Source organism: Hydractinia symbiolongicarpus, chromosome 10 (genome assembly GCF_029227915.1).
Source record: "Hydractinia symbiolongicarpus strain clone_291-10 chromosome 10, HSymV2.1, whole genome shotgun sequence".
Lineage (NCBI taxonomy): Eukaryota > Metazoa > Cnidaria > Hydrozoa > Anthoathecata > Hydractiniidae > Hydractinia > Hydractinia symbiolongicarpus.
This window is the reverse complement of record NC_079884.1, coordinates 12,719,308-12,747,267: the sequence shown is the minus strand read 5'-3', so window position 1 is coordinate 12,747,267 and position 27,960 is coordinate 12,719,308. Positions and strand designations below refer to the sequence as shown.

At 34.3% G+C, this 27,960-nt stretch overlaps 2 protein-coding genes across 3 annotated transcripts; both read right to left on the bottom strand.

Annotated features, from left to right (window-relative positions):
* Window positions 1-257: 257 nt before the first annotated feature.
* Window positions 258-4,420, bottom strand: LOC130612667 (uncharacterized). Its single transcript, XM_057434019.1, has 3 exons — window positions 3,365-4,420; window positions 2,797-2,988; window positions 258-1,643 (listed from the first exon to the last, which is right to left on the bottom strand). The coding sequence occupies exons 1-3, from the start codon at window positions 3,652-3,654 to the stop codon at window positions 779-781; spliced, it is 1,347 nt and encodes a 448-aa protein (XP_057290002.1). The 5' UTR covers window positions 3,655-4,420; the 3' UTR covers window positions 258-778.
* Window positions 4,421-4,571: 151 nt separating this feature from the next.
* Window positions 4,572-26,390, bottom strand: LOC130612655 (phosphorylase b kinase regulatory subunit beta-like). 2 transcript variants are annotated; one of them, XM_057434003.1, is made up of 32 exons: window positions 26,011-26,389; window positions 25,587-25,728; window positions 24,848-24,947; window positions 19,165-19,269; window positions 18,552-18,611; window positions 17,790-17,926; window positions 17,102-17,165; window positions 16,562-16,657; window positions 16,380-16,484; window positions 15,894-15,986; window positions 14,771-14,828; window positions 14,503-14,577; window positions 13,794-13,943; window positions 13,447-13,556; window positions 12,822-12,874; window positions 12,659-12,752; window positions 12,264-12,347; window positions 11,829-11,933; window positions 11,092-11,174; window positions 10,890-10,980; window positions 10,520-10,584; window positions 9,741-10,128; window positions 9,295-9,363; window positions 9,079-9,138; window positions 8,655-8,728; window positions 8,512-8,581; window positions 7,299-7,399; window positions 7,152-7,219; window positions 6,712-6,878; window positions 5,908-5,982; window positions 5,769-5,816; window positions 4,572-5,314 (listed from the first exon to the last, which is right to left on the bottom strand). In XM_057434003.1, exons 1-32 carry the CDS (start codon window positions 26,060-26,062, stop codon window positions 5,174-5,176), a joined length of 3,183 nt encoding a protein of 1,060 aa, XP_057289986.1. In that variant the 5' UTR covers window positions 26,063-26,389; the 3' UTR covers window positions 4,572-5,173. The 2 variants fall into 2 exon arrangements, with proteins under 2 accessions (XP_057289986.1, XP_057289987.1); XM_057434004.1 differs by lacking the exon at window positions 25,587-25,728 and having other exon boundaries at window positions 26,011-26,390.
* Between the last annotated feature and the right edge of the window lie 1,570 nt (window positions 26,391-27,960).

The window sequence follows — 27,960 nt, the reverse complement described above, 5'->3', positions numbered from 1 at the left end:
GTAAAATAAGAGTTTGTGAAAATTTTTACAGGTTTAAAACAGATGCGAAAGAGTATTTCAAAGACAAAGGTCTAGCGAGGCTTCTGTCATTGTGATACTTTTTCTTACGTATAACTATTTTATTTTCATCTTTAACGACTTGCTGAGATCAGTTGAATGGTACTTCAACTCTTCAATCGATTTCAACAAATTAACTTTTAGCAAGTGAATAATTTTCATCATATTTTACATATATCTTTTGTGGTTTAGCGTCCTGGTGTCTACTACCCCAATTTACTTAGCACCATGTGCCTACTTATGTCTATTTTATTCAATTTATTTAAGCTACAATTTAATTGGCGAACTTATGCACTTTTGTCTTCTACTTTTTCCACGTTCCAATTTTTTGTCTCCCTGTTTTCAGCCTTTTCTCAGCGTTCTGTTCTAATTACCATGTGTCTTGACTTATCTTAAGTGTAGGATTTTATAGTATTTTATTAATTGTATTATATGTATAAATTTATCATAACTTATGCAAATAACTTTTTTTTTTTTTTTTTTTATGGAGAAGAACCATTTGTAAATAATGGAAACAAATACATGATAATAATAATAATAAAAATATACGAAAAAGTTAATGTTAATTAAGTTGATTAATGACTAAACAAAAAACGAGGCATCCATTTTACTAATACTCCAACTGGAGCAGTAAACAACAATTTAATTTGAAGTAGTCCAACGTTAGCCCTCAAACTAAAAAATCAACATGTTCTAGTTAAAAACAGACGATGTGGATTTTTTAAATTTCAGGCCAATATTGACACCTGCATCTGTCCGTGAATTTTGTGTCAGTGGGTAAACCATCACACACACAGCGTGTATGTTTCATACCGCAAGTAACTGTGAGTCCTTGGACTGCGTCGCATCTAGAACTTTCTTTGTAGTATGGAACATCTATCACTCGACTATGCTTTAAATTGTTCGGTGGAGTACACTTTCGAATTCGACATGCTCTTTTCTCAATCGGTAACAGTGGTCCTGTTTTGCAATTTACCTTGCAATGCGCAAGCGAAGGGGATATTAAATCTCCCTTTTCACATGTTAACGGGTTTAACGGATTACACTTTCCTGTGTCGTCGATAGAACAAACTCTAATATGTTTGATAACTTGTATCAAACTGTCTGCATATGTTACTAGCTTTACATTCCTTCTCTCCCTTTTTAAACACTTTAGAAATTCGAGATTGCAGTAACACGGTCGATTCTTGAACAAATATCCACCAATCCCGTCCTTTCTTCGCACACATACCAAATGCCGATAACAGCAATAATCCAGATTGTTTCCAGGGCGACGGAAGCCGCTCCCCGTTAACACGTGGTCTGTTCGATTAAAATCACAAAAGGGTGCCAGTATCTGTAATTGTTTAAAAACCTTTTTCTTAATACATGAAAACCCATCCCCAACAACTTCTTCTCCAGACTTCCAAGAGCTATCCTTGTCTTCTAATTCTACGCAAAAGGCGTCGTCACTCTCACAAAGCGTTGGGTTTGCCACGCATTGGTTGATACTTCCTCCTGCACATGTTACTGCACCTTTCGTCATACAGCTTCCTTTTCCACCGCAGATATTTGGTACGGTGCAATAGTCAACAAAATATTGACACCTTTAAAGAGCAAATAAAAGTTAAGAAACCCACGAAATTTCTTCCTTGTACAAAATCACCTGATGATTTTTATAACACTCAACTTCTGAACGCTGTGAAACATGTCCCGGGGTACAAATTAAATGAAGCTTTTTTAAAGCAACAATTTGTAGCAACATAAGGTATCATCAAAAAAAAAAAACAATTTTGAACATCAATACAACAACTTAAGCAATATTAAGCCTCGGCCAAATATTTGTGTTGCTTATTAAAAAGAGGAAGGCAGGGAAACAAAAGACAAAAAACATCTGAAATATCTAAAAAAATTAGCTTTTCATTGTGGGTACGCACAAATTATGAATCATATGCTAAAATATGAAATATCAAAACATGAAAGTCATCTAAATAGAACAGCGACTTTTTTCAGACCAAACCAAATCCCACTACCTGTCATCACCATATTCGCCTACTTTAGAACGATATTAAAAAAGAATTTTGTTGCACGACACGTTAACAATGTTTAGCCAAATCCTTAACAGATTCACCTGCATTTTGGCAACATCTGAAAACGCGCTAAATTTACTGTTAGTAGCTATTTTACTCTATGTGTATTTGTATACACATCATATCTACTATAACATTACTTTTCCCTTTTATGTGTTCCAAATACGAAGAAAAACGTGTTATATTGCCAGCCTGGTGCATGCCAAATGGCCAACTTGGTACGCACACTATAAACTAGAAAAACCACTTTTGTAAATAAATCTTTGAGGTAGCGATTCGGCTGCCATTTTGAACAAAAAAGAATACACCATCGTAGAGCTTGAAAATTCTTCTCCCATACACGAAACGTAAAACAGGCAAAAAATTAACACGTGCAAAGTAACATCAACCTCATCCCCAGGGCTTTTTAGGTTTTATATTAGAACGCTAGCTAAAAAAGGTTTTCCAGGTTTCGTTCCAATACAAAAACCTTAAAAGCCCTGGAGATGAGGTTGAAGAAACACACTTGTTTTTATTCCAAAACATTAATTGATAACTTTTTTTGTTTTTATTAGCTAAAAAATGGTATATTTTTACTGTATCAGGGAAAACAAAGGAATAATTACTTAGGACAACCAATCAAAATCGCAATAGCACGCTTGAAACGTTATATATTAACAAAATTTGTTACCTGCAATTATGGTTATCCATGCTGTACAAACTCCCCCTCTCTTGACCAGTGTCACACACACACCGGGTACCATTATCACCACACCTGATAAAACTGCGATACACATTCGGTACGCAAACGGTACGGCCTGCAGTGACTCCGACAACTCTTGTCGTGTAAACGTTGACGTACTTATGAATAGCTGGAAAACATCTAAAGAGCACAGTTGCTGTTCTCAATTTCTACAGACAAAACTATAATAAACAAAAATTTATGACCTTATTTACTTTCGTGTTTTGATCATCCCAAATATTTAAGACACCTAAAAATCGGAATTGTAATTTTGGCATCTTTCTCCTTCAATGACACAAGATAGTCCTGCAGTTCGCGGGAATGGAATTGGGTGGAAAGATCAGCTTTTATTTTTAATGACAAATAACAGCCAAGAAATATAAAACCCGACTCGCGTCTAATCTTCCTCATCAAAAATTCAGATATATTTTTTATTTTAAGAAAAAAAATACTTTTAGCGAAACCCGAAACTCATTGCTTTCAAACCTGTGAAGATAACCATTACAAGCGATCTTACCTAGAATACGAGTGGAATATATAAAATGGATAGCGAGTATTCTCAAAGTCTGTTCTAAGGCCAACTTGATCTTCTATCTCCAAATGACAGTCTGAGACCAGGTAGTACAAAATATCATTCATTTTACAATCACCTCTTCGTGGATCACAAGTCGTGGTACTTGGCAGAGTGTCCATATTAAACAACGCCTGGCATTGTACCGCCGTTGGATTAAATTTGCAGTACGAATCATATATGACTGCTTGGATCGTTGGATAAAAGAAAACAACAAAAACGCATTTTAGTTCCATGCCTTGTGTTTTAAAAATTTCAACTGCTCTATCATGGGTTTAAGTTCATACCATTGCATTGCTAGTCCTAGTAACAGCTTCTTTTTATTTCACCCCATAGACCCATTGTAGACAGGAAATGTAGTTTAGCCATAGAAAAATAAAAAGGTGCTTAAATACACCTTTCCCGAGACTTATTCTTTTGATGTGCCGCAACTTTTTCTGTTGAGTTTTATGAAAAACGGACAACAGATTTGAATTCCTTATCAAAAATGTCATAACCAAAGAAAATTTCGAAACATTGCAGCAAGTAAACAACCTGGTATTCTAATTTAAAGATTTGTGGCATGTCCACCCTCTTTTTGAAAACGAGGCGGGACATGGTAACTTGAGCATTAAGAAGACTTTATGTGTGATATATATCTTCTCAAAATAGCACTTTCTGTTGGCGTATCAAGTTAAACTTTTACACATAAATTAAACAAACTATGCTGAATTCAAATATGGTATTCATATTTTACGAGTTTAAAAAAGTATGACTCATGGTCTCGGGAAAGGTGTATTACATTTTAAAATAATATTTTAGCAGCTAAAATGTTAAGCTTAAACCTTTTTCGAAAAACCTTACCTTTAGAGAAGTTGGGAAATTGAAAACCTCAATCCAAGAATCTAAAGTGTTTTTAAGGAAACCACTCCAAAGTCTGTTTCATCCTTAAGAAGCGTCGAACTGGTCGACGTCGATCGATTAAAAAATAGGATCGATTCGACAAATTTCGTTAAGTAAAAACCCGCATTTATCTTAACGCCTTAGGCATTGAGATTAAGGTTATAAATTTGGCGAACTTAACAAAAATTCGCCAAATTAGATAAAATCCGCTAATATTTAAAAATGTGAAGGAGGAGAAATGCTGTTGAATTTAGCAGTAATGACGAATGACTTTCTTTTCATCGAATTTCTTTTTATCAAATCATCATAAAAAACAATAAAATGCCTCTTTAAAGAAAAATCTTATTTTTTACACCAAAATCAATTTTATTCGCTGTCCATCAAATAAAACATTAGTGCAAAAATTAATTATTTTAGCTACCCGCCAAGTTAAATTACCTCACCAATTTTTTGTCTCCAGCATTATTTTTTCCCATTTTGCCCACAATCCCTAGTTATTCGTTTTTGGATCGCGAACAGATTGCGATGTTATTGATATTGCATCTACTGTAGATAGTATAAAAAGCCGTTTTTTCAAATACTGACAATTTTTTTTATAAAAAATTTAAGAATGTATGAATAAAAATTGCATAAACTAAATAATAAAGTTATATCTCGTGAAATTTATGTCTTGTGTTTTTTCAAAAAATATATTCATTTATTTTCTGACTCGTTCACGATCGACGGAACCCAAGAAATTTGTAAGGCTTTCATATTAAACTGGAATACAAACAGACTTTGTTTTCTTCAACTACTCAAGCCTACAGACTACTCGAGCCGATATTTCGCGATGTGTGCTAACACAACACGAACCAGTACGACCCATGCTAACCTTCACGAAATAAGACACTGCTTCTCAGCTTCTCCATGTAACACTAACGAGTCGTTTAAAACGCTGTTGACAACAGAACGCGCTAGATAGGTCATTGTTCCACCTTTTATTGTTTGCTCAAGCATAAAGAAATCTTCTCTCGCCTGGAATAACAAAAAAAAAACGACAGTCGGTATAAAGTACATCTGTATTTATGAGTTATAAAACTGTATTAGAGGCGCATGTCGAAATTTTTTAAAAAAAATCATTTTGTTCGAAAAGTCGCAGCACAAAGAAAAGTTTAAAATTACCACTTTTTCAAAATATATTTATAAGCTTTATAATTTCGGCTTTAAACGAATGTTCGGAATAAGTCGATCTAATTTAGCTAATATATATTCTACTCACTGACTAAGTTTTTTATAGTATCACATGTCAGCCATTGGAGAGCGAACACATGAACACGATCACTCTTCATCTTACGTCCTATTTATTAGCTGAAATTTATGAAAGAAAACAGAACTTATTGAGAAGAGTAACCACGCCCTTATGCCAGCCTTCGTTTGAAGTTAAAGTATGGGTGTGAAAGAGAGACAAGAACAAAAAAAAGAGTCATACTTGATCAGGTTTATCAGTCATGAACATCTTGATCGCGTCTTCTATCAGCTAAAAGTAAAGGATAATAAAGCAATGTCTTTTTACAAGCGAGCGAACGAACGAACAAACGAACGAACGAATCACAAGGGAATTTACTTACATATCCTAAGTTTATGTGTGATTGCAACTGGAGTTCTGGATTTCGATTTAATATCGTTGATATTACCATTATTAACTAAAACATTTAACAATTAATGTATTCATTTTTAGGCGCGGAAGATTTTACAACGACGGCGGGACGATAAGTAGAACCTAACCAGTTCTATCTACAGTAAGGTTGTGCTGAAATTCGCAGAGTAAAGTCTGATTTTTAACGCATCAATAATTGTAGTAAGGAGAAAAACGTGTCACAATTACTAAGATTATTAATCATGCAGATAAAGATTTACCATGGCACATTTATGTGTTCATTCTCTACAGAGAAAGGTTCACTCCGCTTAAATCTCCAATCACGACGGGCGATAGTACAATCGGTGTAATTAAACTAAAGTAGCACGGTAACACGGGTGTGCCACGACAAACCTTCATCTACACGCTATTCGGGTAAGCTATTAAGGGCGTGGCTAAAATATTGTTGTACTAAGTGTAGTGGGTTCGTCCATGGCTTCCAATTCTGGGGACGGCGGATCCAATACCGCTCGCTCTCAGGCAGTATGTTAGTAGCTCTACTTCAATTTGATTATTAATTCTTAGCAACAAGCCGGAAGATTATAAACATCAACTTAGATTCAGTCAGAAAAATAAACAAATAAACAAACAAAAACAAACAAAAACAAAACAAACAAACAAAAACAAACAAACAAAAACAAACAAACAAACAAACAAACAAAAACAAACAAACAAACAAACAAACAAACAAACAAACAAACAAAAAAAAGCAAGCAAGCACTCAAATAAAAAACACCTCAACGAGAATTTGTCTATCTTCAGGTTGTATGGCTTCCAGTAACATATCTTCCACACGCAATTTAAACGCAGTTTCGTCGACCGTCATTTCTGTCAAGACTGGCTCTTGTGGGAGTGTGTGCTTTTTGTATATCAATCCAGGAACACGTTGCAAAATATCCCAAACTGAAGGAAACAAAAATTTTCGTCATGTACAGAAGCAACATTTAAAACCAACCATCAAACTCAATCAAACTGGGTTAAACATAAGATATCAAGTTCGTGTCGTCGTTACATGAAATCGGATTTAAACTTACACACAATCTGGAAAATGCGTCACGATAGGGATATAGTCTGTTTAGTAAGGGATGCAGGGTCGTTGAAAAACAAAAAAGAAAAACAAACAAAGAAAAACCAAACACATACAAAATGATCAAAAATGTAAAAGGATAAATCTACCTCTTTCATAAAAACCATTTGGAACTTTGTTTAGCGCTCCTTCCAAACTTCTTTTTTCAAACATATTTCTGAAATATTTCACCAAACATTTAGACTGCGGTTATTATTATAAGTTTTACAGAAATATTTAAAATATATTAAACCCACTTTGGCGTGATGTCACAGTTTCCAAAAGAGCCACGGCCTGCAAGAGTTGCAGATGCAAGCTGTCGTACTTGTTCAGGATACAAATTGTAAATCGCAGTTTTCTACGAAAAAATGATTTTAGAATACATATTGAAAATTTTAAAAAAACTCACACAAACAAAATAAATAACTATCGTTAAAATTCATACTTTTTCTAAAAACAATTGATTTTTCTGCACTTCGCCTCAAACATTTACCTACTGAGGGAAAAACGCCCCCCCCCCCCAAAAAAAAAAAAAAATTATTTAGTCAATGTTTACCTGGGTAAGATTATATGGCGCGAATTATGTCTTTCCAAAGTATTAAAAAGAGTCAAACGTGTCAGAACATTAAAATTTGCAAAATAATAATTTAAAATTTAAAAAAAGTTCCTCCCTGTTTTCAAACTACTTTGTCTGCTCATGACTGTTTAATGTTAAATTCTTCAGTTGAAGTTGCAAAGGGTTTTATCTTTGGAAAGCTGTACTTAGGACTTAAATTCGCACCATGGAAATTGTTTGTTATTTGACCAATTAATTATCGACCATTTAATTGTCCCATGTAAATTGTTTAAATTGCATTGTTCATAAAAATTTAAGACATTAGTTAAATATACATTCTTGTATTAACATATAGGAAAAACAGGAAAGATATGTCAATGCAGTAGAATTTTGTACTCCTTATTTATACATCCAAAATTGTCATCAAACCCTTGCAGAAACGTTCGACCATTTTTTGATGTCACTGATTGGTTAGAACATGTTTTGTTTATTTCTAAATCTCTTCAGCATTTTTTAGAAAAGTAATAATGGCATCATAAGTTGTCAGATTTTAAATATTTAAATCTTGAATAACTTAAGAACAAAAAAAAAAGGACTTCCAAACAACTTTTCACCTCTTTAACAAACAAAAATATCATTTTCAATGCAGGAATCCCTTTAATAAAGTCGACAAAAATTTGGCTGACATATTTACGACGAGGTTTGTCATGTTGTCTGGGGAAATATTTCCCCAATCTTTTCGAAACAAAATTTGATCACAATCATTCTATGCTTTAATTCTTGTCTTATGTGAAGTCATCATTATTAAAAGAATGCGATTTTTCTTTTGTTGGTTACAACAAGCGCGTATTTACGAAAATACACTCTGGAAACGTCTCCCAACGAATTAAGTAAGAACACTTCAGGAAATATACCGTTGGTGTAGCACCATCTTCTTTGAAATCACACGACAAGAGACGATTTTTCATTGCCTCGATGATCCAGCTGTAATAAGAAAAATTACAGTTAGAAACAAGACAACCAGTTTGTGCGCATAGATGCGAGTAAATATATTTACCCCACTCTGATTTTTAACATTCCAGTGAAAAGGTGTGGCTTTGTTGCAACAACACTTGCTAGATAGATAACCATCTAAAAAAGTTTTAACATTATTTTTGTTATAGTGATTATGTTCAGCTCATAAAATGTGTTCCACTGCGGCACTATTCACTGCTTCTGGAAAAAGGGTTCCAACTGTTTTAAGGTCCCATTTGCACCAATATCGGCGAATTCTAAATTAGGTACTCGGCTCTAGAAAAAATTTATCCGCACGAAGAGCGTTTGGCAAAGAAAAATAAACCTCACTGCATTAAAGAAAAAAATGATAAAGAAGACAAGGAAGTCAATTTAATTTTTAATCTCACTAACTTGTTTTTATCTCCTCAATAAGTACCTAAAAATACGTCACAAGACCAAACGCTGACTTAAAAGTTGTTATGTACCTCTTGTTGAAGTGATACTTCACGTGGATCGTGCGGCATGCATACTTGGTAAATAATTTGCTGAAAAAAAAAACGTGAGGAGAATAAGAACTGCAGGAAACACAAAAACACGTAGGATAAATCTTGTTTGCTGCTTCTTGACCTTTTCTGACCTATCCAAGCTTTTTTTGGCTTTCAGTGTTTAATTAATTTCGAAGAAAACAGGCTTTAACGTACCACGATCGCAGCTGGTGTCAATGGTTCATTAATAACATGCTCTTGTTGACCAAATACACCAAAGCTGACCTGTAATCATAAACCAGACATCAGAATTAAGAATATAAGATTTATCTTGTACAAAATACCCTATTACTGGTCATAATGTGGTGTACCACAATACACACTACAAACGCTAAAGGGAATTAATGAAACACAATTTTGTGAACTTTCGTCACCAACAAGCGCCTTTTGAAAAAAAGAACTGCTCAAATAAAGAAATATATATAAAATTATTATCTTGTTTCGTTTGAAATATTTACGACTACCTGTTTATTAATTTTTTGTTAATTCATTGTTCAGTTTTCATTAACACCTTAGATTTGCAAGAACAATTAGTTTTAGCTAATTCCCTTTGTGTAAAAGAGATGCACTTATGTAAGCTAGGTAAAGCATAATTATTTTACCTGTTTGCCACTGACAAGCATACTGGTGATTGAAGGAGCAAGACTAGCCACCGTCTTTCCAAGTAAACTAGCGCCTCTTCTCACCACCGACCAGTTATGAACGTAGCAAGCCTGCAAGTACACCTCGTTGATGCAGTCTTCAACTGATGTATCATTTATCGAGTAAGCAGCCCCCTCTCTTTGCTTCACTTCTTGCAGTAACATCATACGTGTCTTTAAGTTTTGCACGCGGCCGTAAATTTGCACGATTTCGAACGTGTTTAACGTGTGTATCGCGTGTTCTTTCTCCTCTTCGCATTCGTACGGTGGCGAGCTGATTGGATGGTATACAGATTCGAATCCTGATGGAGTTAAGAATTGGCTTTCGTCTTTGTTTGTGATTACGGAACTGCAAATAGAAACAGTGAAAAAATATTTACTGTGAAGATATCGCGGATTTAAAAGACTTCCGCGAAATGCAAAATTTACGTCACTTGCGAAATTAAAAATGTACCTAGTCATCCGCAAAATTAAATTTAACCGAAATTTAGCTTTCGCAAAATTTAGTAAGTCCAAAGTAAAGTGAAGTATTTTTCACACGAGGGAATACACTGCTGCAGTAGTAAAATTTGTTAAACGCAATTTTTTTTCATGGTGCAAACGCCGTCACAAAACAATCCAAGCAGGGACATCACTAAAGAACCAATGATGTAAATAATACAAGTATTGCGCACTATTAGAAACATATGAGTTTGCACGCAGTTTATCTTTCAAACCAAAAAAATAATATGTATACATACATGTAAGCGCAATGTTGTCTTTTTAGATAATCTAAATGTTCCACACAGCCTGTTGACATCAAAGTCTAAACAAAGTTATAACATTGATTGTATTACTTTTAATACTTTCTCTCAGAAGTAAACTAGACTAGAACATACTGGACCATCAAAATCTTTAGCTGGTATCAGACATATATACACCATAGATAGAGATTTAGCGATTGTAAGTTAAAAACCAACCATAACAAAGCCACTAAATTGAGACCGTTAATTCTCATTATAGTCATTATTGGGTTTAATCGGAAAGCCGCTATTAAGCGGAGAGTAACAAAGTACTTATTTCAGGAATGTCATGGTATTTTCACAACATCAGCAGAGACATCACACTAACCTGCATTTTACCCAGTTTCACTTTCACACCGTTCACTTCCCCATTTTTAAATTGCGCCATAAAATCGACCATTTCAGACGAATGAAGGCCCCTATTAAATAAATTACAATATAAACAGGTATGAAATGCATGGTCCATTCATTCAACCTAATACAATAGTACATGCTAACTTAAAAACAAACGAGCACAATCATTAGCTTACCTGAAGTTGTGGTCACGAAGAAAAAGGCACAGAGTAGGGCGTCCTAGCATGTTCCAACTTTTGCTGATATATGCGAGTGAATTCTAAGAGACAAAACAATACGAAGCATCACACGAGATGTCTACAATAGGTTTTTTACCACACGACTATATAGCACTCGAATACAGAATTTAATTGTTTGGTGAGTAACTTCCCTTATATTCTCACAACCCAACATATCAAACCCCTAACGTGTTTAAAGTACTTGGAGATGGTGTAGTGGTAGCTCATTCGACTTGTAATCATAAGGTTTCAGGTTCGAGTCCCCTACTCCGGCACACTTTAAATGCAGTGTTGTCAGCCCGTTTGGTGCCATCTACTGACCGCTAACCGGCTTGTGTGGCAGGCAAGCAAGTTAGAGCAATGCTATATACGTATCTCCGGCGGTAATGTAACATAGTTACAGTCGGAAGAGCCAACCGTTAGGATGGGATCCCCAAGGACGTTAAAATTTCCCGTTACTTACTTACTTACTTACTTACTTACTATTACTTAAACAGATTTCATATAGTGAAATCACCTACAAAAACTAACCTTGACATATATATTTAATACCCATATACGTCTGTCTAGCAAAATGGTTCCGCAAGTAGCGAGACGCACGCAATGCGGTATGAAAAGGATGGGCGAACCCGTGGATTTTCTACAGGTCACTGACTAGTTCATCAACATTTTATTTATCTTGTTCTTGAACTCACCTTGAGATCACTGATCATCAATGACATGTCAAGCGACATATAAAAATCCTTCTCCTCGATAATAATCGGATAAGTTACTACTGTTTTTCCAAGAATCCGGTACATCTATAACAGTTGTGGTAAAGTATATGAAAATATAAAAGGGAAGAAGACAACATCGATGCAAAATTATACAGCAATGGGAGACGACAATAAACACGACTCAAATTGACCCCTAAAACACATTTTTTAAAGCTTCAAATTACAGCTACTATTTGAATTTTTTTGTTAATTCAGCTAAAGCGTGAAAGAATTTTTTAAAAGTCATAGACCATAGACACAAGTAGCAGTTTTATATTTTATATAGCCTAAATGTGCGATAAGATTTCGTTAAACCGTAATAAACGATAAGAATATCACTAGCACTTGCTTATTATAAAAATAATAAAAACATACTTTACTGGTACCAAGTGATCCAAGAGGACGTTTTGGTCGACCAGATAGTTTTAATTTGTTGTTTTTACCAAGTTCTTCGTACACCTAGGATTAAACAAACTTCTACTGCTGAAATTTCCCTCCCTTGACACAATTTTAAATTTTAAGGAAAAAGTTTGAGTACAAAAAAATTAATAAGGAGGACAAAGTGATAAAAATATGATAAAAAGACAACACAATTCTTTGCTTTTAAACCGTTTTTTAAGGTGTTGCAAAAATTATCCCTCGCGAAAAATTCTTAAACACCTCATTCGCAAACGCAAAAAATTTTTAAACCTAAGTAATAAAAAAAAGAAGAGAATACTGAAACAAGTTCTCCTAAAAACCAGCCAATAACAAGAGCATTAAAGACCTACCCGAACCAAATCACGTGGTGGACAAATAACAATAGGTTCAATCTCCTTTGGTGTCTGTGTCTCTATACCATACGTAGCCAAGTTGGCTTGCAAACTAGAAACAGTCTTTAAGCATCAAGCATTGACATTGACATTAATCACTGTAATAATAAGATCTACTCACGTTCTATCTTCGGATATTAAACATACTTGTACAACCAAATCAGAACCACCAACCTGCAGGTAAATATTTTACATTTGAAATCCAATACTACAACAAGACTAGATGCACGTCGAATAATCCATGGAGATAATTCGTGATAATTCGAAAGCGCCCATGGCAATTTCAATTAGGCATATATTTTTGGTGGATAACATTGAAAAAATAATTTGAGCGAAAAAATTTCAATTTCCTGGAATTTCCCACCTTTTGTTAAACCCTTTGTTAAAAATAACAAAAGGTCTGTTTTTCTAAAATTCTCTTTTAGTAAGTTAATATAAAACACTTTTGTTGCGTTGTTTTGTTTTTAAAATTATGTTATTTATGCAGGTTATATATGCAGACCAGAACTTTTGAATTATCAGGACCAGAAAATTTTATGGCGTCTCTTCTGATCCCTGCGACGTCATCAGACATTCTACAACTATTTCAAGTTTCACACTAAAGTATAAGTGGTTCAGAATTCTGACCCGTGGGCACTTTGTTGCCCCTCAGGGCCAAAAGCTCAGGAAAATAAGGTAACTTTGTGTTATGACAAACATTTTTCACTCATACGTTATTAACTAGGAAGGGTTGAATCCGCTTGTACCTGAAATGACGAATATCTATGGCTTGCCATTCTGGAGAACTTGTATTTGGCTTTAGCATACGAGGAGCGCCCAAGAGGATCTAATTCACTGACAGAAATTAATTTTTCCGCTAAAATAAAATAATGAAATGTAAATCGTTATTACTTTTCACACTTGTTACACACTACCACACTTCATGTTTACACTTTGTTCTTATACACCAAGCCCACACACCATGTAATATGCAACGCCTAAGACATACAAATCCCACATTCTTATAAATTAAATACCTCGTACAAAACTTGATTGGTGTGATTTCCCATAGGAAACAAGTGCTTGCAATTAGGTCCGTTCCTATATTACTTACATAACATAGAAGCTATTATTAACAAAGATTGTCCCCATAAGAAGGTATCATCTAAATCGTCGTTGGGCCAGCGTACCGCTTCACCAGGTGTTTTACGCTCCAATGCAATGTCAGCAGATGCGACATAATAATACTTCGGTATTGTTTTACCTAATAAGAAAAATGTTTGAAGTCTTTATCGATGACATATGGATAATGCTTTTTGATGTATTCCTATACTTTCATGTTTGATCTTTTGCAAAAGAAAGAGAATATTTCAACATAATTTGCATTAACCGTTTCCAAGATTAAACAATACAAGTATGGGTTCGCGAAGCAAGTAGAGCTATACTGTCTTTATGTAAATTTTAAGGGCTTGATAAAATGATCTCTTATAATTCAAATCAGAATGGCAACCCATCCAATGACAGCCCATCTATACAGGACAAATAACAAATAATATTTTTTGAGGAAAGAGGACGGAGTTGTTTAGATTGACAAAAATACAGGTTTATAGTTATACGTAAAGACGTTTTTTAAGGCTTTAACATTCTCTATTTTATTTTAAACTAAATCCATGGCGTTTAGGTATATGCAAATTTTAAGGGTGTAATAAAATCATCCTTTATATTTCAAACCAGAATGAGTATCCTCTCATACAGGAAAAATAACAAATAAAATTGTTTGAGGAAAGGCAAAAGGACTACAGTATGAAAAGTTCGGTGCATACCATGTTTTGTGTATGTAAGAAGCGATTCAAGTTGGTTCAAGTAGCCACCTCCTGAATCATCACCGCTGAAGATTGCTATAAAACAAAACGTGCTAGTAAATTTGTTAAGATGGATGGTGCAACAATCTCTTATAAAACGTATCGGTACTAAGGGACAAGGAATATGCAGAATATCGCAATTTTGTTGATCAATCAAGGATTTAATTTTACAGAAAACAAATAACGTTTTAGCTAACACGATTTAAACACCAGTCAAAGAAAAATATACCTTCCAATGCTAAATATACGAAAAACATCGGCCATTCACTTTCTAGTTTCTCGAATTGCTGTAAAAGATAAAAAAATACCTGCAAATAAAATTGAGCTAAGAATGTGAAAAGAAAAGTTAGGTTTGTGAAAATTTGTAAACATGTAGAACTTGTCAAACCGAAGTAAACAACGACAATCTTATATTTGTAATATCTCCTGCTTTTAAGCTGCAACAGCATTCTTACTGGTTATATTTTGTGTCCTTATTTGTTGCAAACTATTCTTTTAATGTTGTTTTAGTCATGGCGCGGTATGAAATCATATTCAGAAGCAGTTTTAAAATAAACTTCCCAGCAGTCATTAGGTTGTTTTTCTCAATTATTTTAAATTTCTAAAATAGGTTCCCAGATTTTCCATAAAGTGTTCAAATCGAATTTAAGGATATTGTTTGACCTTAGAATCGTTTATTTTACAATACTATTCGTGCATTAAAAAAGCTAAGTATTTTAAGATTTTCCAGATCAATCACAGCAGAAACATGCTATAATGCCAGACTCTGAAAAATGTTGTACAACAAGAATAAAAACTTTTCAGGTAATGGATGTTACAATTTTCCATAAACCTTTAAGCATAAAAAAAATCATTTAATTTTTTATGTGATTCAAAAAATTTTCTAGTCGAATAAAAAATTCTTAAAAACTTTTAGCCACAGTACATAAACAATAGAACGTCTGTGGTCTTGTTCTTGTTTCGAGTGTTCATTACAATTAGTAAAAATATATCAGAAGATATTATAATGTTGTCAGTATTTTAATTGAAAAATTCTCCATTAAATACGGCACAAGAGATAAATTGTAATCATTTTTCAAATATTAATGCAGCACTATTTTGTACTATTTTTCCAAAAACCTAATTTAACTGCTTGAACAACTTTGGGAGTCTGAAATAAAGAATTCTATTTATATCCGTTGTTTAAAAAATAAATCTCAGCCTCAGATATCAGTATACCTTATCTCAATAATTAAGCCAAAAAATAAAAAATTGTAAAAGTGTATATTTTCCTCCTATGAGCCAAAGATGGTAGCAGGTAAATCTCTAAAACTTTTTTACACAGTCTAACAACTATAAACAAATCTACAAACCTTTAGATCTGCTTTTTGATAATATTCTTTTTTTTTGTCTTCCAACACAGTACCATAACCATCACGTATAAACCTTTTCATACCAAACCTACCCTATAAAAATACATAAACGTCTGTTACAAAATAAAGCTTATCATTAAGAAAAAAATTGAAAAGGCTTTCATTGTAACAAAAGCTACAGTGCCTCTCATGTTAAATTGAATAAACACATTAAACAGGCTATGTAACATCTCAATTCTCCAAGAATACCACGTTTGATATCAATCAAATGATTTGATATCCAGTGTCCCACAAGTAGTTAAAAAGTTTAACCAAAGACTCTGTTTTAATAAAGCTTAAGCAAAATATTCTGTGTGGCAGTCCTATAATTTCTTTATAATTTTTTTATCTTACTGACTGACCAACCCAATAATACTACCCGTAAAACTTCACTACCTGTAAAACAAATAATTAATTTGACTTTGCCTGATACATAAATATACTAACAGACAATTCTTTGACAACTCGTAACTTTGTTTCATTACGTAAAGCCCGGTCATTTATTGAGAATCCAGGGAAGCCAATGATTGTCAGTAAAGCAGCATCAGTGGTCTACAAAAAAAAAACAAAAAAAACAACTATTTACACAATTTAAGTTAGCTAGCAACACAAAGAGCGAGTTTCTATACCTTCGAGTTAGATTCACGTGGTAGCAATGCATGGAGGGTAGAACTGTTTCTGAAGTGGGCATCTGGGTCAACATAAATTACAGATGATATTGTGCCCTAAACATAATAAATACTGATGTTAAGGTTATTGGTTAGTGTTCCTATTATAAAGACTTAAGAAAAAATACTAAAATGGCTGCTTTACACTCTAAACGTGAAAAAAATTACAGACAGTTAACTGCAAAAAAGGCAATTGTTTAAATATTTCAACACAAGAGTTTAAAAAACATATTATCTTCCTATTGTTAATCATAATGAATATCTAAATCCATTCAAGAGTAGCTCTTACTGGTTTTATAATAATTGCAAAGGAACAATCTGGTATCTTTAATTTGGAACATATAATCCATGTTGTTAGATTACACACTGGAATTATTCAGTCATGCTTTTAACAGTGTTGTACATGATCACAGGCATAACTGAATAATTCGGACCATGCTCAATATCTGTTTGATACTGAGCACAATATGCCCAATTATTTCATACATTAAAAGGAATTACCTTATTGCCAAACATATTAAACCCATTAATTGCCTCTAACGCAGCTTTTACCATACCTATAGAACTAAAATGTTTTATATGTTACACAACATATTTTGACAGAAAAATAAATTCTCACATATTTATATTATACATATATATATATTAAATAAATTCTTACAAATTTGGGGGGACATACAGAAATCATTTTTTCACAATTCAAATTCCAAAATCATTAACCCAACAGCAGCTTCTGGTAATTTTTTTAAGTCAAAAAGAATCAATGATCAATGGTACACAGCTGGCAGGCTGCAAAATGGCTACTTTTGCAGATGTGTCGGCCAGGCAGACCAGCATTTAAAAATCTGATAGGTGCACTTTCTTACACATCTGCATTAGGGAGTTATCCACGTCAAAGCCCACAATGGCTGAAAATTTTGGGAAAATTTTGCTACTGTCAGCAAAAATTAGCACATTTTAATTGTTTGAATCTGAACTTTTACAAGTTCAAAATGTGAAAATAGTGCATATAACTACTAGGAATAACCTAGAAATCTTGGTGTTTTAAATTTTGACCACAATTGCAGTTTTCTCTGCAACATGCATGTTACAACCTGGTAACAATGGGTAGAAGGTGTCCGTTTTAAACAAAATTCTATTTACAAATAAAAATCTATCTTATAAACAAATTCGAGATAAAAAAAAATACCTGGCTTGCAATTCTCTATTTCCATTATTATATCGAGTTCCTCTTCCCCACATGCCATAATCAGCTATTCGATATGTACGCTCAATATAGTAAACTAAGTTTTGTATGAAGTTAACTTCGTCAGTTGTGAAAATAATCTAAAGCATAAATTAAAATAAACTAGCATAGTACAATCTCTTATAAAAATACAGTCAGTAATTGTGTGTGTATCTGTAACAGGCATTACATTAAATAAGATTAGTGAAGCCATTTTAGTTTGACGCTTAATAACTTGAAAACAAGTGGAAATAATTGACGTCATTTCCTGCATGGGTGAGTAGGGACCACCTGGGACCGATTTCTTAAAGCTGGGTCAACCCAACCCAACTGTTTCGGAACAGACGTCACCAAAACTCTTTAAACCCAAATATTTTTTTAACTGTTTGTCAAAAGCACATGTTTCAATTAAATAGAGCTGGTTAAAAAATCTCTAAAAAACATTCATTGCTGACATTAAAAAACAAAACAAATGACAGATCTTTTCCATTGTTTCTCTGCCTAAGTGGATTTTTTCACGAGCTTATCAACTACTCTTATAAATTAATAGGTTAATACATCTGTGTGTCTGTAATGCCAAAAGTGGATAGGTTCATTTTCCTTATTTTTTTACATTTTTATGTTACAGCACAATGATAAGGAGTCAGGTTAGTTAATTTTTTAAAACTTTTTAAAGTAAAATAAATAGAGTTGATCTAAAATACCATATGGATGATGGGAACTTACACTTAAACCTGATGTGATCATTTGAACCAATGCAAGTAAATATAACGCAACCACATCAATCTGGTAATAAAAAAGAGATTATTGAGTTTTCTTCACTGTGAAAAATGACTGGTTATTACATATCTGTGTGACATAAAAAAAGAACGAATGAAAAAGTATTATATTAGTATATATTTAAACTCTTGACTATTGTTAATGACCAGTACAGAAGGAAAATTAAAAGCACTATTCTTACTTTTCGGAAAGTTTTTAAAATGAAATCACCTATATTAAAAATGTTAAACAGACAATGGAGTGAAAATATGCAAAAAATCTAAGAAATATCAACAACTTGGTTGAAACAACATTCATAATTTTAAAAAATATTACTGTGTATCTGTTCAGTCATTGTCATTGAATAATATATTATCATGTTATTAACAGGCAAGTTTATCCTAGGCTAAAATAAACTTGCCTGTTTATGGCATTATATTGTTCATATTATTCATTATTCGCAGTAGTGCTTGCACTTGTTGAAGAAAAATGCCCACAAACTCAACCCAACTAATTTTGTATTCATACCAAACAAAGGATTATAAAAACAGACTGAATATTATTTAATGCAACAGTTTACCTGCAAATTATGTTTCTCATTCTCATAAAACACATCAGCGGTGTTGACATCGAATTTACAATGAAGTGCATGAGCAGGTTGTTGATCTGTTTTAAATTTTTCAACCTATTGAAAGAATAGTGAGTATAGGTGCAATGCTTTTGTACATCAATATTAGGTGTCAGATGCCACTAAACCTAATTGTTTAGGAAAAGGGCCTATTAGGAAGAGATAGGTCAAGGGTATTTTTCTTCATATTGATTGTTTAGAATGTTTACCAGACCTCATGCAAGCACTATGCCTTCAACTTCTGACTTTATTTTGGTATGTGTGTGCTCATCATCATCAACATCATCACCATCATCACCATCATCACCATCATCCCCATCATCCCCATCATCACCATCATCATCATCATCATCATCATCATTCTCGGCTTAACGTCCGTTTTCCATGCTAGCATGGGTTGGATGGGGTATATTAATGACCCTCTTCCAATCTGATCTAGACTGTGTTAGATCTAAACTCACCTTCCTCTGTATCAAGTCTGTCCTTATAACCTCCTGCCAAGTCTTTCTCGGTCTGCCTCCGGGCTTTACCCCAGGAACTATCAAGTTTCTACACTTTCTTACCCAATTATCCCCCATTTCCAAGTGCCCCAGCCAATTCAATCTTCTTATCTGGATAACATCTTTAATTCTACGGATACTTAGCCTGCTTCTTAGCTCATCTGAACTCTTTCTGTCTCTCAGACTGGCGTTACACATCCACCTAACGATTCTCATATCATTCCTTTCTAAACGGTCAAGATTTTCCTGCTTCACTGCCCATTTCTCACTACCGCACAACATAACACTTCTTACATAGGCCTCATACAACCTACCTTTTAACTCAATTGACAAGACTCTGCTAGTCAAGAAAGGAAGTAACTCTCTAAACTATTTCCAAGAAAAACCTATCCTGCAAGTAACACTTCTTTCAGCACTCCCTTCACTACCCAACATATCACCTAAGTAACAGAAGTTCTCAACTATCTCTAACGAGCCACTGATGTACATCATTGAAGCTGGAAATACTTCATTCTCTATAATCTCACCTTTGCAACGCTTGCATACAAACCAAATTGTTAGCTCTTAACCTTCCACCAATACTACTGCACTTCTTATGTACCCAATGCTTGCAAGTCTGACAAAAAATTAGTTACTACCACTACTAATTAGAGTTACTACCAACCCCTTTCCTGCAAACTCCACAAGGCCACGAGCTACCCTTTTCTTCTCCTCTGTGCTAGGCAAAACACCTTCATCATTACGTATACACTTCTCACCTACAACCTCTTAATTTCTCTTCTTCATTTGCTTTGCTATCTTGAATACTTCATTGCGCTGGTCTTCCCTTCTTAACACATCGGCAAATCTGTTTCTCTCTGCTTCTGACTTTGCCTTATACACTGCTGTATGAGCACGACGCTTAGCTTCTAAGTAAATATTTTTACTACCACCTGACTTCCACCCTTTCCAAAGTTTCCTCTTTTCCTTTATACACTGGTCAACCTCATTATTCCACCACCAGGTCTGTCTATGTCTAGCTGGTTCTTTCGTCCACCCACAGGTATCATCAGAAGCTTCTAGAAGACAATTCTTCAAAGTAGTCCAAGTACTTTCAACATTGTCACTATCACATTGACTATTGTAGGCTAACTGCTGAACTTTTGCACTAAATTGTCTTGCTACAATCTCTTCCTTCAGCTTCCAGACTTTTCGACGGGGCCTGTACTTTCCCTTGGCTTCTTTAACACTCTTCAAGATAATATCACAAACCAGTAACCTATGCTGGGAAACACACTCTTCCCCCGACATAACTTTCACGTCCTTCACCACTTTTTTGTCTGACTTTCTAACCAGGAAGTGATCTATCTGTGTCTTACAGCCACCTGACTCATATGTTATCAGCCTACTTTGTCTCTTACTGAATGATGTGTTGCAAACCACCATGTCCGTTGCCATTCCAAACTCAAGCAATCTCTCCCCTTCCTTATTTCTGCTCCCAAATCTATAGCCTTCATGCACATCTCTATAACCTTCAGATGACTACCCAACATGACCATTAAAGTTGCCGCCCACCATGACAAGTTCAGTGTCTCCAAACTTTGATGTGACTGCTATTAACTCATCATAAAACTTATCTTTATCTTCCTCACTGAGTCCACACTATGGAGCATAAACTGACAAAAAACTGACAATCCTATTACCTATCAAAAACTTTATCACTATAATACGACTATTAACACGCATAACATCTATTACTTTTTCTACCCACTTCTTTGCAACGAATATGCCAACTCCTCCATATCCATCACTATTACCAATCCAAAAAAGCTTATACCTTGCCCTTCTACCTTCCACAAATCTCACTGAAACCTGACTTCCTTAACACAACATTTACACTAGCCATCCTCAACCTAGTGTTATCTACCTTGTGATGTGATAGCTGGGTAATGAATGGTCTGACAATGCTCAGACCTGACATCTGTACTACCGTGTGCAACACCTTCACTCCTTAGAGTTCCAGCCCCATTTACGCAGTTTGTCTGATCAACTGTTCTTACAGCCATTAATAAAGAGTTTTGACATTGTTTTACAGCTGGATGCCCTTCCTAGCGTCAACCGTTCACAGACAGGACTGGGTGTTTTTTTAAAGTGACACCAGGTGAAGGGTCTCCTTAAGAGACAAGAGAGGAGTTGAAGGTGTCGCGCACAAGTTAAGGAGTGAAGGTGTCGCGCACGGTAGGACAGATGTCAGATGTGAGCATCGTCAGACCGTTACCCAGCTATCACATCACAAGGTAGATAACACTAGGTTGAGGATGGCTAGTGTAAATGTTGGTACTCTGAGAGGTAGAGCAGGTGAAGTAGTTGAAATGTTAGAACGTAGATCTGTTGATATGTGTTGTGTTCAGGAAGTTAGGTGGAGAGGAGCTTCAGTGAGATTTGTGGAAGGTAGGAGGGCAAGGTATAAGCTTTTTTGGATTGGTAATAGTGATGGATATGGAGGAGTTGGCATATTCGTTGCGGAGAAGTGGGTAGAAAAAGTAATAGATGTTATGCGTGTTAATAGTCGTATTATAGTGATAAAGTTTTTGATAGGTAATAGGATTGTCACTTTTCTGTCAGTTTATGCTCCACAGTGTGGACTCAGTGAGGAAGATAAAGATAAGTTTTATGATGAGTTAATAGCAGTCACATCAAAGTTTGGAGACACTGAACTTGTCATGGTGGGCGGCGACTTTAATGGTCATGTTGGGAAGTCATCCGAAGGTTATAGAGGTGTGCATGGAGGCTATGGATTTGGGAGCAGAAATAAGGAAGGGGAGAGATTGCTTGAGTTTGGAATGGCAACGGACATGGTGGTTTGCAACACATCATTTAGTAAGAGACAGAGTAGGCTGATAACATATGAGTCAGGTGGTTGTAAGACACAGATAGATTACTTTTTGGTTAGAAAGTCAGACAAGAAAGTGGTGAAGGACGTGAAAGTTATATCGGGGGAAGAGTGTGTTTTCCAGCATAGGTTGCTGGTTTGTGATATTATCTTGAAGAGTGTTAAAGAAGCCAAGGGAAAGTACAGGCCCCGTCGAAAAGTCTGGAAGCTGAAGGAAGAGATTGTAGCAAGACAATTTAGTGCAAAAGTTCAGCAGTTAGCCTACAATAGTCAATGTGATAGTGACAATGTTGAAAGTACTTGGACTACTTTGAAGAATTGTCTTCTAGAAGCTTCTGATGATACCTGTGGGTGGACGAAAGAACCAGCTAGACATAGACAGACCTGGTGGTGGAATAATGAGGTTGACCAGTGTATAAAGGAAAAGAGGAAACTTTGGAAAGAGTGGAAGTCAGGTGGTAGTAAAAATATTTACTTAGAAGCTAAGCGTCGCGCTCGTACAGCAGTGTATAAGGCAAAATCAGAAGCAGAGAGAAACAGATTTGCAGATGTGTTAAGAAGGGAAGACCAGCGCAATGAGGTATTCAAGATAGCAAAGCAAATGAAGAAGACTAATCAAGATATTGTAGGTGAGAAGTGTATACGTAATGATGAAGGTGTTTTGGCTAGCACAGAGGAGGAGAAAAGGGTAGCTTGGAAGAATCATTATCAGAGGTTGCTTAACACTGAGTTTGATTGGGACGAGGATAATTTGTCTGATGATGATGTCGTAGAAGGGCCAGCTATGGAGATCAAGACAGAATGGGTAGTGGAGGCTATTAGGAAATTGAAGATTGGCAAGGCTGCAGGAGTATCAGGTATTGTTGCAGAGATGGTAAAAGCATCTGGATATATTGGAGTTGAGCTTATTACAAGTCTTGCTAACCAGATTATGAAGGATGGTGCTATTCCGAGTGAGTGGCAGTCGAGTGTAATAGTGAACTGTTTCAAGGGCAAGGGTGATGCATTAGAAAGGGGTAACTATAGAGGTTTGAAGTTGGTTGATCAAGTAATGAAAGTTATTGAAAGAGTGATTGATAAGTTACTTAGAGAAAGAATTGATATAGATAAGATGCAATTTGGTTTTGTTCCAGGGCGTGGCACAACAGATGCAATATTTTTACTCAGACAGCTTCAGGAAAAGTATTTAGGAAAGAGAAAGAATCTCTATTTTGCCTTTGTAGATTTAGAGAAAGCTTTTGATAGAGTGCCACGTAAAGTTATTTGGTGGGCTATGAGAAAATTAGGTGTGGATGAGTGGCTAGTTACGATGGCTCAGTCTATGTACAGCAATGCTAGAAGTCGTGTCAGGATTAACGATTCACTTAGTGATGAATTTAGTGTAAATGTTGGTGTACATCATGGTTCTGTACTTAGTCCTTTGTTGTTTATTCTAGTCTTAGAAGCGCTGTCGATGGAGTTCAGAACAGGTTGTCCATGGGAGTTATTGTATGCAGATGATTTGGTTCTCATAGCAGAGTCGATGGAAGAATTAGTTGAAAAGTTTGAGAAGTGGAAGAAAGGACTAGAAGAGAAAGGGCTGAAGGTAAACACAGCAAAGTCTAAAGTCATGATAAGTAGCATTGCAGCCAAGTGTGACCTTGTAGTTGGAAAGTGGCCTTGTGGAGTTTGCAGGAAAGGGGTTGGTAGTAACTCAATTTTTTGTCAGACTTGCAAGCATTGGGTACATAAGAAGTGCAGTAGTATTAGTGGAAGGTTAAGAGCTGACATACAGTTTGTATGCAAGCGTTGCAAAGGTGAGATTATAGAGAATGAAGTATTTCCAGCTTTAATGATGTACAACAGTGGCTCGTTAGAGATAGTTAAGAACTTCTGTTACTTAGGTGATATGTTGGGCAGTGAAGGGGGTGTTGGAAGAAGTGTTACTTGCAGGATAGGTTCTGCTTGGAAAAAGTTAGAGAGTTACTTCCTTTACTGACTAGCAGAGTCCTGAGAATGATGATGATGATGATGATCACTATGTGGCATTTCATGGGACTTCCACAATCGGTCCTTTAAACTAAGGTATGGTGGAGGACTCCTCTCTTGTATCTTAAAGAGATCCTTAAGGGTTAGGGTATGTTTTCATCAAAATCACATAATCTTTTTTACTTCCCTACCCTATTAAAAATTTATATTAACTTGGATAATCAATAAACAGGCTCTGTAAAATAAAATAGAGAGGCAAATTTTTAACAACAAATTTAGCTAAATTGGATTATACCTTGTGGGCTTGACGCATGTAGAAAAACAGAATACCACGCATGCACTTGACAGCACTTTGTTCTAATTCATGTATTCGTCCATCATCATCATCAATATGCCTAAATTGAAAATTACTCTAAGCAAAAAACTTTAAAATAATAACTTCTTAATAAACAACAATGTTAACGACAAGATAATACTGAATATATGAATGCCAAAAAATATTGCCCGCAAATATTGATTACGCACATTACGTTGGATAAAATTTTCATTAAACCTGCCCTATTTTTTACAGTAGAAAACCTAAAGTACCATTTACATTTTATTTCGTTGATCAGAAATAGACACAATTTAAAATCTATAATGCAATGAAAATTTATGTCACATTGGACATCTTTTTTTGAAAAGCAAAGGGATCACAAAGAAAGTCTTAAATAATAGACTATAGCTGTGGCAACAATGCTGACAAAAACACTGGTGTATGCCTGCTTTTACCAAAAATAACAAGAAAATGTATAATAGCAAATCTGATGTTTTAAACCATCAGGTATATGTGTGCAATTTGAGAAGTTTTGTAGAAACCTGGAGACAGAAAACAAAACATGTTAAAGGATGACTTAAAAAAAAGTTATAATTATTGGTGAAAGACAGTAAATAAAAATTTTGAGTGTAACTTTTATTGTACCAGTATTTTAATCTGAATTTTGATTATTCTTTTTTTATTGACCCATTCCTAGTTCAGAACAAGAATTATTTACCTGTAGGCTAAGCCAACTGCCCATACACACATCGCACAATACACATTGTCCCGCACATGTCCTTCGGTATGTGTTTTATCATTGACATTTAATGGGAACAGACCATGCGCTAAACTTTGGTGTTGAAGTATTTGTGCAGAAACTTAAAAAACATGATTGCATTAATGGAAATTTTTGTGCCAAGTGCATCATACAAAGTTAAATGAAAATACAAAGGTACATTTCTTAGGAATAAATATATAAAGATAAAATTCTTAATAGCAGGTTTTATTTAGCAAGGTTATTTGACTTTTTTGTAAAGTTTGGTGGAAACTAAGGCAATTTTTTCAAAAAAGTTCTGTTAATAATTTACAACAGGTAAAATAAAGTTTAATATGAAAATCTTTAAATTTAAAACAAGTTAAAAATGAATTGACATACATACCAAGATCATAATAATAATCCAACCTATGGACCAATGCTTCTTTCTCAGCCATGTCAGCTATGGTTTCAAGTCATTCTGTTTTCAATTTACGATACCACAGTTACCCACAGTTTAAAATAATGAAAGCGTTTATAAAGCATTATGTTTTTGATTTTTAAATCTATGAGAAAGCAGAATTGATGACCAAGTATTATATTATTTCAAAAAGAGAACATAACAATTATCATTTCTACCTTGCAATTTGTTTACTTTCTTGTAAACAAACTACAATTTTTAGTATACACATAGAAAAACTATTACTTACCAAAAATTCAAGGCATGATAAAATTTTCGCAGACTATACTAAAACCATTTATTTTATTTCTATTTTGTGCAACGTTAACATAGGTTCAATATTTTAAGAATCCTATCTAGTTAAGTCTTATCTAATCCATTAGTAAACATAATGTTTGCTAAGCTATTATGATACCTTGTGTCACAGTTTAAGGAGAAAAAAAAATGCAGCCTTTTAATGATTTAGTTATATCTTTTCCTATTCCTTTCAGGCCCTGCTTCTGTGATTGAAATGTTAGGCCATATGACTCTTATAAAGTAGAATAAAAAGAGATTTCAAGAGATTTTAATTCTCATTTTTTATTGTATCACATATAAACTGGACACATTTAAAATGATCTATCCAATACTGACCTATTTTCTATAAGCCAGGTAATATGAGCATGGATGTCATTCTTAGAAAACCAGAAAAAGCAAAAATTACCTGATTTTCATTTGCTTAAAGTTTTTTTTACGTATCATTATTTATGAAAAACAAACTAAAAACATGTACAAAAAAAAAAAAAAAAAAAAACGGTACAAGACCTAGTTACTGTTTTCTACCACACACTCTTTTTATATTGAAGAAGAGCTACTCTTTTTTCACTGTACAGTCTATTTTACCACACAGTCTTTTTTATCAGTCTTTTTTACCACAGTCCTTTTTTACCACAGTCTTTATTACCACACAATCATTTTTACCACAAAACACAGATCATAAACACATCTTACAATAACTTTCGGCTATAATTTTTTTAAGATATTTTTTATATATATTGAAAATTTATGAATATCTGCCCTCAAAATTAGCATCAGGAAGCTACCATTGCTGTTATGGCTGCTAAGAAAAACTTCTTTTGCAGCAAGAATTTTGAAGCTTAGCTGCTGGTTTCCCTGTCTAAGCATATTATTATTAAAAGAATAGTGGCTGCAGCATGCAACAAAAACTGCTAAAAAACAAAAAGGGAAAATATTACAACTTATTGGACCTCTTGATGACAGCAGTAGCTATGTCAAAATGTAGCTAAGAATAAACGTGATTGTTCTTGAAACAATGATACGAGGGCTTTTAAACCCAAAAATACTTTATTGGGGTAAAGTTTTGCGGGGATTAAATTTTGCTGATTTCACAAAATTAAGTCTTCCATAATTTTTGAATAATCCACAAAATTTCTTTGGTCCAAATCTTCACTTCAACTTGCGTTCTTACTTTCCCTTACTTCCTTTGTCACCTCCCGTTTTTTAATAAGAAAAAAAAAAAAAAAAAACAAGTAAAAAATATGAGGTATAATCTGTTAAAATAAACTACTTCTTGTTGTTGATTACAAAAGAAAGTATCAACTTTTGTAAATTTCTTTTTTTAGATATTTTTCTACAATAGATTCATTTGTCTGTTGCTGTTTGTCACAAAATTTAACTGAGAGCTAATTTTACCAGTTTCAAAAAATTGTAAAAAATGTCAAAACACAAATTTAAGTCCCCACAAAGTGCTTCATTTTCTTAACCGCAAAATGTAATCCCTGTGAAAATTTATCACAATAAAGTAACCCACGAAAGCATGTTATTCAGTGTGAATTACCATTTTTTGTAAGGATGGATTTTTTATGAAATTTTAGGGTATTTCAGTTATTAGCATTA